The 12251-nt window shown below is 46.9% G+C and overlaps 1 protein-coding gene across 1 annotated transcript in view; it reads left to right on the top strand.

Annotated features, from left to right (window-relative positions):
* Eml1 (EMAP like 1) overlaps nucleotides 1-12251 on the top strand; it is a 107524-nt gene that overhangs the window by 65002 nt on the left and 30271 nt on the right. The window contains exons 5-6 of the mRNA XM_035445661.1: nucleotides 6917-6945; nucleotides 10795-10924. Of these exons, the coding sequence (XP_035301552.1) occupies nucleotides 6917-6945; nucleotides 10795-10924 (159 nt within the window). The remainder of the gene's footprint in view (nucleotides 1-6916; nucleotides 6946-10794; nucleotides 10925-12251) is intronic.

Here is a 12251-nt window from a genome sequence, read left to right as displayed (position 1 = left end):
CATGAGCACTGCCCATCTTTGGAGTCAGCCGATTTGAAGGGAAAAACAAGCATTCCCTCAGGTGCAAGGCCTCTTCTGTTGTACAGGCCGAACCATGGCAGGTGGCCTTGCTGCTTTACAGGGTGGTAAGGTCAGCTGTGCTGGGCTCTCTGGCCTTTTGTCTTTCTTAGAGCTCTATGGACCATGGCTTTGTCCTCTGGCCGCTTCCTCCAGTTCCTAAAGCTCCCTTGTTTCACTTCCACCATCCCCGTGGAGACCTTCGCGCTCAGCCTCTGGTACCCGGTCCTTCATCTTCCGTCTCCTCCTCCTCTCCTGGGCCCTGATGTCACACCACATGTCTCTCCAGCATGCCTCTTACGTTTCCCAGCACGGTATTATTTTTCCCTGTCCTTTAGTTTATTATAAGTTATCTGTTTTTGAAAACCCCGAAAGAGGACTTGAAAGTCTCCTCTGGTGTCAGCAGTGACTCAGGACTCATGGGATACTTCGAGCATTCCCAACCTCATCTTCCGTTCTAGGGCACCCTGCAGGCGGTGTGGTTAATTTTGGCATCACTGTCCCCTCTTTGTTTGGCTGTGTAAGCACAGTCCTGTGTCAGCAGATAGACTCATTTCAGAGGTGGGTCCCCGCACATCCAGCCAAAGACCCAGTGCACTCTACACAGTTAGGTAGTAGCAGAGTTCTCTTTGTCACACACACACACACACACACACACTGCATAAGAAGTTTGCCTTTCCACATACTCTCCTCTCCAGCACAATGGAAGGGTTTCCTTAGAACAATGAAATGCTATTTTGAATAATCTGAACACCCCTCCCAGCCAACTGTGTAAGTATTATGTATTTGGGGACTTTAAAAACAATAAAACAGGGTTTCACCAATGTGTTTTAGGTTAGCCTTGAACTTGATGTGTGTAGCCCAGCTAGCACCGCCTCAGACTTCCCAGTGTTGAGATTACTACCATGTGCCAGCATGCTCAACCCCAACAAGGTTTTTCTCAACTGGTCAGACTAGTTCAGCATCTCAAACAATGCCAAGGCACATAGTAGGTACCCAGAAAACATTTGCTGAACGACTATGCTTATCTCTCTTAATGAAATGAGAGAAGGTTAAAATGAAGGAGCCGTAAGCTCACACCCAAGTCTCCATGCCGGCACTGACACTTTCTGTTCTGTGCTTCTAAGTTACTTGATTCGGGGAAGGAGGGTAGATTCTTCAGCATAAAAATAGTATCTACCTCATAGACGTCATGAGGATTGAATACGGTCCCCTCCCCAGCTTCCTCCATACTGGTGCGGCCTTCAGTTGCCACGATTACTGCTGCTCTATCCCAGAGTGGCAGGGTCCCTGTTTGCTCACAGTTCCCCCCACAGTGGAAATGTCTTTCTTCTTGGGGAGCTTTTTGTTTCTGTCGCTGTGATAAAAATCAACTGTTTCAGCTTGAGGTTCCAGGTTAGGGTCTGTCACTTTGGGCAAGTCACCGTGACAGGAGCTTAAGGAAGTGAAACACATCACATTTGTCCATCCATAGTCAAGAGCAGAGAAGGTGGGGCTAGACTTGGGTTCAGTTCCCAGCACCCATGTTGGGGCGGGGGAGGTCACAACCATATGTTCCAGAGGATCCAACATGCTCTCCCGGCTTCTGTGGTCACCAGCCATGCATGTATTTTATAGATATACGTGCAAATGAAACACCCACACACATTAATGCTTAAACTGAAGAGCAGAGAACGAGCCCATCCATGCTTGTTTGCTTTCTCTCAAGCCCCTCCCCACATTCACAAGACCCAGGACAAACGGTGCTGCTCATACTCACCACCCACCCTCAATTAACCCAGTTAAGACAATTTCTCACAAGCTCACCCAATCCAGACAACTCCTCAGGGAGATGCTCTTCCCAGGTGATGCTGGGCCGTGTCCTGTTGACAACTCTAACCGCCAGGCAGACATTCTGAAACTCTGTGCCTTTTATCCCCAACCTGAAAAGCAAGAGATCAGGAACTTGGGCAATGCCTGTCCCCTTACTCTTGCAGACCCACAGTGCTGCTTCACGTGGATCTACCATGTGTGTGGCCGGGTGCAAGGCAGGATGGGGGATGGACCGGATGCATGAAAAGATTCATCCAGACAGGATACAGACAAGGCATGGTCACCGACTGGGGTTGGTCCTTCGGTTTCAGTAAGACACAACACAAACCAGTGGGGGGAAGAGGGTTGGATAAGCAGTTCACTGAGAAAGACACAGGTCCAAATGGATAAAATGGTGCTCAGACCACCTCAAAGTGCTGAAGACGCTGGCTTACCTAACTCTTAACTCACTCTGAGATGCCTCCCCACACCTACTTGTGCTGTGGTCTTCCCTCTGGTGCTGTGGAGTGTGGAGAAGGCTGTGACAGTGTTTGGACAGACTTCCTGCAGGGCTCAGCTGAAGAGCCATTTCTTTAGCCCCCATCCGAGGTAGGTGTTTTGCAGAAAGCCTGGGTCTGTGGCTGAAGGTCTGTTACCCTCCTCTGTCCCCCCTCCATTCCCTCCCATGGCCTCCCTTGGGCTCTAAAAGGACAGAGACATTGTCCGTTCTCAGTCTCTGACCCTGAAGCACTTTGCAAAGTGCAGGGAACACAAAAACTGCCCAGTACAAGGTCCTAGAATGAATGAAATTACATAAAAACCCAGAGTCATTTAAGAAACTGGTAAAGAGCGCCATCTAGAGATTGATCATTGACACCAGGCTTTTGTTGTTTTGGAATGATCTCTTAAAGGACCATTCCACTCCTAAGCCCTGAGGCCATTTACATCTTAACAAGGTTTATAATAATTGGTCATGGTTTTCCTTCATTAGTTTTTTTTTTTTTTGACTGTCATCAGAGGGCTCCAGAGATAGAGATTATGTGGATTCTTGTGGGTGAAGTTGACCAAGTGAGAAGTAATTAGCACCAGTGTGCTGTCACTCTGTCCTGTCTCACTCAGTCCGAGGTGATTCTGTCCATTTTGTGGATGAAGGAGCAAAGCTTACCGAGGGGAAGTCCCCCCTCCCGATGTGCTGCATAGCTTTGATTTAAAGGAGTAAAATGCTCCAGTACCCTTGCTGCCTCTTCCATGACCTTTGGCTTTGGTGGCCGCCGTGTGTCACCTGCTCCTAGAAGCTATTCCCTCTCCTCAGAGTCCTAGAGATCTGAGATTTAAATTCCCCTGTGGACTTTCTCTCTCTAGTGGACCATTGTCTATAGCTATGTATATATAGCTGTGTGCGTGTTTATAGTGTGTATGTGCGTGTGTGTATACTCACCTCTGTGTACATGTGTGCAAGCCGGAGGTTAATGTCTTGGGACCTCCTCAATCACTCCCCACCTTTTTTTTTTTGAGATGGGGGTCTCTCCCTGAATCTGGGGTTCCCTGATTGGCTGTGCTGGCTATTCCTTTGGCCCCTCCCCCACCGGTACCAGCCTCTCTGTGTAGGTGCTGGGGACCTGAACCCAGGTCCTCATGCTTGTGCTGACCAGTCACTGCTGACTGAGTCACCTCCCCAGCTCCAACAACTGCATTTTCCTATTTCTGGGAACTGTCCAGGATCACTGATGCCAGTGTTCGGGGATTTTGCATCTTTTTTACCCATGTGATCAACCCCTGATGAGAAGAATTCTTTTCCTGCCTTTTGAGTTCCTATCTGGCCCCCTTGTTCCTGTTTCTATAACCCCCGGAGGTTTGCCTTGCTGTCTTTTTTTCTTAGTCTTCCCTCTCCTGTCCTCACTCTTACCTGTGAGCCTAATGCGTAAATGACGTGGAATCAGGACTCTGGACAGATCACAAGACTGTTACTCATGCCCTGACAGCAGGGACAAGCCAGGTGAGCCACAGAAAGACAGCTATTCTAAGTCAGACACAGAGGTGAAACCACTAAGTGTTATACTGTACTTTAAAAAGCAAACAAACAACAACAAAAAAAACCAAGCAAACAAAAAAGGACAGAACTCTCTCAAGGGACAGGCCCATGCTGAATGTTAGGTAAAATGTCAAGAAAGACAAGGGGAATCCGCATACTCCTGGTCCTTACACCTTCAGGGAGTGCCCAAAACAGACCGGAGTGGAATTCGGGTGGGATACTTTCTGAGGTACACTGGGTCAGCTGTGGTGTGAGGTCAGAGTGGGAAAACCTGAGCGCAGACGTGCCGAGGCCCCACCCCTAGTGCCCGGCTCTGATCACCCTCGTTTTGCACTGGAAATGCCATGGTAAGCAGGATGGAGATCCTGCATTCATGGGCCCTTCTGCCAGTGGAAAAGCAAAATAGACTATGGGGCTAAAAGTGCTATGAACAAAATGACCCAGGGTGAGGCAGGGGTAGGGGAGTGTGGGGGTGGGACCCGAGGGAAGACTGCAGCGTTGGCTGGACATCCGAGAAGCCTCCACAGGAAGTGGCCACAAGTATAGACGCGAGTGTGTCATCTGCAGGCTGATGTCCGGGAGTGGGACGGGAGCCAGTGCTGCATAGCGGAGTGGCCAGGCAAGGCCACAGAACAGCAGCTACAGGCTGCAGACAGGCCGGAGCTCCTTAGCCCAGTGGTTAGAAATGGCTGGCCTGGGGCCGTAGAGCCCCAAGGGAAACCCAGGCTTTTAGATGGAAAGGACAAACAAGACTTTGACAGCCCTGATTTTGGTGACCACAGTTCAGAGTTTACCAACAGCAAATTCTGCTGCTTATGTCTGAGCCAGTCTTGAGCCACCTTGCAAGCAGCAACCCCACCACCCATGCCACACATGCATGGGGTACCCTGGAAATCAAGGGGGGTGATGGTAATACCAGCGATGTAGCATGGGCTAAAGGGTGACTTTAGTCAAGGCAGTTTGCATTGCGTTTCAAATCAGAGCTAAGGAGGAAAAGGGCAATCTTAGGATTTGAGGGGAGATGGTTCAGTTAGTAGAGTGTCTGCCATGCAAGCTGACGTGCCAGTTAGTTTCATGTCAACGTGACACAAGCTAGAGTCACTTGGGAAGAAGGAACCTCAACAGACCCAGCCTCAACTGGGTCCTGTGGAACTGGACTCACACATGGTTTGCTTGACCTGCCATATTGACGCTGGGAATTGAATCTGGGTCCCTCTGAAAGAACAGATAGCGCTTTTAGCTGCTGAGACAGATAACTCTTATCTCTTCAGCCTACCTAAAATGTGTTTTATTAGTTTTCTCTCCCTCTTCTCCTCCCCCTTTCCCCTGTCCCCCACGTAGCCCCAACTTCCCCCCTTATTGCCCTCCCTCACCCCCTCCCAGCCCCTCTTCCCCTCTGTGCTCTCCTTTTAAGTGAGGACTTGCACAGCGTGCTGGCTAACTCGGGGTCAGCTTGACACAAGCTCAAGTCATCAGAGAGGAGGGAATGTGGGCAAACCTGTGGGGCATTTTCTTAATTAGTGACTGATGGGGGAGGGACCAGTGCATTGTAGGTGGGGCCATCTCCGGGCTGGTGGTCCTCGGTTCTATAAGAAAGCAGGCTGAGCAATCCATGGGGAGCAAGCAGCACCCTCCATGGCCTCTGCATCAGTTCCAGGTTCCTGCCCTGGCTTTCCTCAGTCCTGGATTGTTACCTGGAAGTGTAAACTGAAATAAACCCGTTCCTCCCCAGGTTGTTTTAATCATGGTGTTTCATCACAGAAATAATAACCCTAACTAGAACAATGTGTGATGTTTGTCTTTCTGAGTCTGGGTTATCTCAGTTAATATAATATATTCCAGATCCAGCCATTTCCTATAAATTTCATTTTTCTTTGCAGCTGCATAGAAGTCCAGTGTACCTATACCACATATTTATTCTTCTGTTGGTGGACCTCTGTCTAGTTCCATCCCTTCTGTTGGTGGACATTCAGCTGGTCCACCCCTTTGTGGTTGGACATACAGCTGCTGTTTTGAATCTTAGCAGCCATAATCATGAACGCACAGGTATCTCTTTGGCAGGAAACGGGACTCTGCTCATTTTTTAAAAAAAAGATTTTTTTTATTTATTTATTTATTTATTTATTTATTTATTTATTTCGTATACAATTATCTGCATGCATGCACACCAGAAGAGGGCACCGTGTCTCATTATAGATGGTTGTGAGCCACCATATGGTTGCTGGGAATTGAACTCGGGTCCTCTGGAAGAGCAGTCAGTGCTCTTAACCTCTGAGCCATCTCTCCAGCCCCCGACTCTGCTCATTTTATATAAATTCCTTATGTCTGAGAGAGAACAGGCATGTGTTAAACGTTACACGCTCACCAGGGCCACTTTCACCTTGACTAGTCAGCTGTCCCCTAACCTATATCTGCTCTACTTGAAGCAAAATTTGATTAAAAAAAAAACATGATTATAATCTCATTCACTATATATATATACACATATATGTATATGTATATATATGTCTTTTGCAATGAGTTTGGCCTTATTTATTTTCCTAATTCATGCATATTATTTTCATACCACACATGTGAAAAAAGGCTGTAGCATGTGGCCTTCCTTTCAAGAGGAAACACCCAGGTGCCCTTTAAAAGGTGTTTGGAGGCTGGGGAGATGGCTCAGCAGCTAAAATATTGTCAGCACATCAGATCCCCCCAGAGCCCCATCAAAGCCGAGGGGATTGACAGTGCTTTTGTAAACCCAGTGTGAGTGGGCAGAGATGGAGACTCCGTGGAGCAAGCTGGCCAGTCATACTGGTTAAAACTGAGCTCTGGGTTCAGTGGCTGGGAGACCCTGCCTGCATCTGTGAGATAGAGAATTATCAAGGGAAAACATAAGTCCTCAGACCTCCACATGAACATGTACACATATATGTCCACACACATGCAAACACATATCTCTAAGTACATGCATACCACAAATACATACATATATATATATATATATATATATATATATATATAATATACTAATTTTTTTGTTTATTTTCACAGCAAACCCAAGGAGCCTGCATTCAGTCCAGGTAAGTCCTGGTTCCATTCTTGGATGGGGGGAGGGCTAAAATTTAGACCTTGACTGAGTGCCAAATAGAAAATGGTGGCCTCAGAGCCAGGCCTCGGGTACTCAGGAAACAGCTCTGGTGTTTTTGAATGCAACCAAGCAGCCGCTGGCAGCTCAGCTAACCGCAGGATCGCCAGTAAACCGGCATAGAGACTAGACCCCTTCCTACCCCATGAGACCCACAAGGTGGTCAGTAAGTGTTAGAGTGTGAACTCCACAGTCAAGATGCCCTTCTTCTCTCCGCCCTGCTCTGCTGACCTCTCCTGCACTTCTCCCCAAGGGAAAGTCTCCCCCATAAAGCTATTCAAAAATACCTGCTCCCTTTCTGCCTCCAATTTCCTGAATTGCATACCAATACTTCATAGATAGCTGTCATCTATTTCTCTAAATCTCACTTTATAAGAAAGCGGATGCTATATTCTCTTTTTTAGCTTCTTAACTGTATTTTGAGATACAGTTAAACATGCAAAAAATTACGTGTGTAATTAAATAATCTGATTTCAATTTCCCCCCTTCCATGCAAAAATAAATATTAATCCCTGAAAATGTAATTACCATAAACCCACAGGCCTGCAACCTGAGCATACATGCCAGGATACATGAAACGTCCCCTTGTTCCCTTGTCCTCTGGGGGGCAGGGTAGCACCAGCCTGTGGCTGGCCAGTGAGTGCCCCAGCAGACAGGCCAACCACACTTGCGGTACCAGCCATCTCTTTGTCTAGCCCTTCAGTCTCCGAAACCCCAAGGGAAACGCCGGGTGACACACTCCAAAGGTAGGCAGAGCTTCCTAGCCCACAGCTCTCTGCACGAGGCCGCTGCCCCAGTCCAGAGACTGTTTCAAGCAGGCAGAGCCCCCCTCGCATGACAACGTTTCCGTAATTTGTCCTAAACCCAACGCACCTCTGAACATTCACTTGGATGGGCTTCAACACATGGCTGCGACTTGGATTGCCATTCTTCATTGGCTGACTATGGGAGGTCTGAACGGATCTGAAAGGAGCTAGAAGGCAGCCAGCCCCCCCCCCCCCGAGTGTCCACTGTTTGGCATGAAGCTCTGCACCGCTGACCTCTCCGCACTAGCACCTCTGGGTTTGGTGATTGTGTTTTGTGCTGCTAACATGTCTGAAAACAGCATCCATGCCGTGTGGGCTGTAGGCGTGGACCATCTGAGTCTATAGTACGCAGCGGCACACAGCTGAACCTAGTAAGTCATGTTTAATGGTGACTCAAGCAAACCTCAGTCACAGGCATTCTTCACCGAGCCTAACCACCACCTAACTTCCATAGACTGTGCTCAGTCTGCACCCACAATTGGCTCTCTGTCTCCCTGTCTTTTGGAAATGCCATTGTACGGGCATTAGTCCCACCACCCTGGCAGGGCTGATGCACCTCTTACAGAGAGTTGGCGGAATCACTTTCCATTTCGCTTTAGACGCCATCATTCCTGCTTCCCTGTTCTCTAAGGTGGGGCTGGTGGCTGCCTTTTAAGTCTCCATGTGTGATCACCAACGGAAGAGCAGCAATTTGGCTGAGAGGTTAGAGTAGGGAAAGGGTTCAGAAGAGAAGAAAAAGGGGAGAGCTGGAGCTGGGGCTCAGAGGGAAGACAGGGAGGGTACTGAGAGACAGAGAGCCATCACAGGATGGATGTAGATGGTGAAGTCAGATACGAGAGCCTAGCAAGCAGGCAGTGACCGGGATGGATGAAGCATCAGATAAAGTGTATCCCGGGCTAGATGGGATTGGTGACAGTATATAAGGTGACTTGAGGGAGTAGGACTGTGATGGCAGCCTTGGGTGGACTGCTTCAGATATAGCCAGGGAAGGTGGTGCCCATGTAAGAAACATCCCAACCATCACTGGGGCAGTGGCTGGCACAGTGTGTGCCATGGGGATGAGCACATTCATGGTTCTTACCTAAAAGCCAAGCTTCATTAAACCCAGAATGGAGAGTGCCACATGCATTGGGACCTGAATCGCATGTCCTTGGTAACAAATGGTGTTGCATGCGGCCTTGTTTGAAAGTGCTTAGCCGTTGAAGTGCTGCGATTGTCTCTCAACTCATCAGTATCCTCTCTGGGGTGATTTTCTGTGGGCTTTGGTGCGAGTGTTGATGCTGCCCCTCCTGCTTTAGATTCCATTGATTCTGGGTTCTCCAGTCTGCAGGAGCATCAGAAAGGAGGGTCTGACTCCGAACTCATCAGGAGTCCATGACATGTTTTCTTTGCTCATGTTATAGCCTTGGAACTCTAGAGTACCCCATGTGGGTTTGATTTGTTTATTTGCTTTTCTTTTTTAACTTTGGCCCTTCGATTCGTTAGAATACCAAAAGTTATTTTAGGGGTCTAGAGAGGTGATTCAGCAGTTAAGAGCCCTTGCTTTTGCAGAGGATCCAGATTCAGTTCCCAGCACCCACATGGTAGCCCACAGCTGCCAGTAACGCCAGTCCCAGGGTGTCTGGTGATCTCTTCCGGCCTCCACAGACACCAGGAATACACATGGTGCATATACTCATATACATAAAAATACCAAATCTTCCAATTAAAAGAAAATAATAGAAATCGTTATTCTAGAAAACTCTCTCCCCTCTTTGGTTTCTCCACTCTGCTCCTCCTCTCTCCCTCCTCCCTTCTCTGTTGGGTCTTCCCTTTTTACTTTCCATTTCTAGCTTCTCTTTAAGCATTTTTTAGATTTTAAAAGTTTGCTTTTAAGATGTATTTATTTATCTGGACAGTGGTGGCACACGCCTTTAATCCCAGCTCCTGGGAAGCAGAGGCAGGCGGATCTCTGAGTTTGTGACCAACCTGGTCTACAGAGCGAGTTCCAGGACAGCTGAGGCCACACAGAGAAACTCTGTTTCAATTTTTGTATTTAGTATTTTCTCTTTTATTAAATCCTTGCATGCACTTAGCATTTTTTGCATTTGAAAGAACTGTACAATGTAAAAATGGAACTATATTTTACACTCTAATGTAACAAATCCATTTAAATATCAAAAGGTATTTCTTAAAGTTTGGTACTGAGATGGTATATACGTTGGACTCAGTAACAGACTTATGTGGGTTTCTGGAGTTAGTTGTGATTCTCGATTGTACATTTCCTTCAGATAATAACCAAGATGCCCCAGTAAGTGAATTGTTAAGATCTAGTTCATACCTATTGCAAATTCTTATGTATGGCGACATAAGAATGACACCAATTTTTGTCTAGTTATTTAATTTTGTGTTAGATTTTTATTTAATTTATATGCAAATGTATCTCTGTGTTTGGGGTATGCACACATGTATGCAAGTACCCAAGAAGGCCAGAAGAGGGCAGCAGATAGATCCCTTGGAGTGCTGTGAGCCATCTGATGTGGATGTTGGAACCTAACCAGGGTCCTCTGGCAGAGCACTAGGTGCTCCTAACCACTGAGCCATCTTTCCAACCCCTGTGTGTTAGGTTTTGCCTCCCGTGGAACAATAATTGAGAAGGATATGGCGGGGAGAGGTGTGTGTGCTGGTGAGGGGATGATGGTCCCATCAGTGAGATGGCTCGGCAGGTTAAGCTGCATACCAAAGCCTGCCTGACAACCGATTCCCTGAGCCTCATGAGATGGAAGAAGAAAACAGACTCCCAGAAGTTGCTCTTTGACCTTCACATGGGCCATGCGGCCCCACCCTACCCCCACCAACAAATTAAATAAGTAAATGCATTTTCAAAGAATCTTTCAAGGTCCACAAGGGAAATTGTGGACAGGCTAGCCAGTGCGCACGCAGCGTTTGCTTTCAGGGTACGGCGATATATATCACTGACATCTTCATTGTTTTTGTAGAGGAGGGATATGTAAAAATGTTTCTCCGAGGCCGCCCCGTCACCATGTACATGCCCAAAGACCAAGTCGATTCTTACAGTTTGGAAGCAAAAGCTGAGCTACCAGCAAAGCGGCTGAAGCTAGAATGGGTGTATCCTTTATTCGCTGACCAGACTGTCGGTGGGCAACTGCTGAGAAGTCTAGTTGAAAGATTCATAAACATTTTAGTGTTACCATTTTTTAAAAAATCGAATTTTCAAATTCGGCCCTGCAGGATGAGCAATTCCTCCTGATTGTAGTTCCTGTTCAAATGCATCCCCACTGTCTTCTTCCCGAATCCCCCACTGTCTTCCTGAAAAGGCAACATGGAATTGATCATTTTAGATGAATGGTTTGGGGCCAGGGGTTACATCACATTTGTGGCCTGCCTGTCAGTCTAAATGTACAGACAGACAGACTCAGAGAAGCACACTGAGTGAAAATAATCAAAGTGGGCAAAATTTAGGACTAATGCTCATGATGGGACCATTTGTTTTCTTGCCGATTTGAGACAGGGTTAGCCTAACCTTTAACTCACAGCAATCCTTCTGCCTCAGTCCCCTGAATGTTGGGGTTGTGGGCATGCGCTTCCTCCCCCTACAAGAGGGTGCTCTGTTTCTGCCATTCAATGCTCGGTAGTCATTTTCACTGTGGGGTGGGGGGAGGGGAGGCTACAGCAGCCTCTCTTCCCCTACAAAGGCTTTACATGCAAATATGTAGTGATTGTCTGACGCTCATGACTAATGTCACGTTCTAAAGACAAATCCCAAGATGTCGATTTAAGTTGATGCTTGTCCTGCCTTCATGGTCAAGAAATTAGTATTTGAGATCATGGAGTCACATTCCTGGAAATCAAAGGGTTAGATGTTGCTTGGCGATCCATTTTGGTGCGTGTCACGAGTGGGATCTGCCTCTTAAGTAGAGCAGTTTGTTAAATCTAATCCAGAAAATGCTATTCAAAGAATGCTTCCTTGTTTGTGTTTCAAAAGACGTGAAACAATAAAATAAATGGCATTTTGGCCAGGTGATTTTTTTTTTTTTACACTCAAGTTTAAGCAATGCTTTGCTTTTAGAAGTACATAGGGCAAAATTTTAACACGGGGTCAGCGAGAGGGCTCAGTGGGTAAAGGCACTTGCTGCCAAGCCTGAAGACCTGAGTTCAATCCCCTGGACCCACATGGTGGAAGGAGAAAACCAACTCCTGCAAGTTGTGCTCTGACCTCCACATGCATGCTATAGCAACCATGCATACACACACACACACACACACACACACACACACACACACACTAAAATGCAATAAATTTAAAAAAACACAGATAATTATCCCTAAAATGCTGGAGCAGGGTTAAGTAATTCGCTAATTTAACAATTAAGATTTAATTTTAAACCTTTATTATATTTTGAATGTTATTTATACTCTTTGTAAGTACTTGTAT

This window comes from Cricetulus griseus, chromosome 5, assembly GCF_003668045.3.
Source record: "Cricetulus griseus strain 17A/GY chromosome 5, alternate assembly CriGri-PICRH-1.0, whole genome shotgun sequence".
Lineage (NCBI taxonomy): Eukaryota > Metazoa > Chordata > Mammalia > Rodentia > Cricetidae > Cricetulus > Cricetulus griseus.
This window is presented reverse-complemented; position numbering and strand designations above follow the sequence as displayed.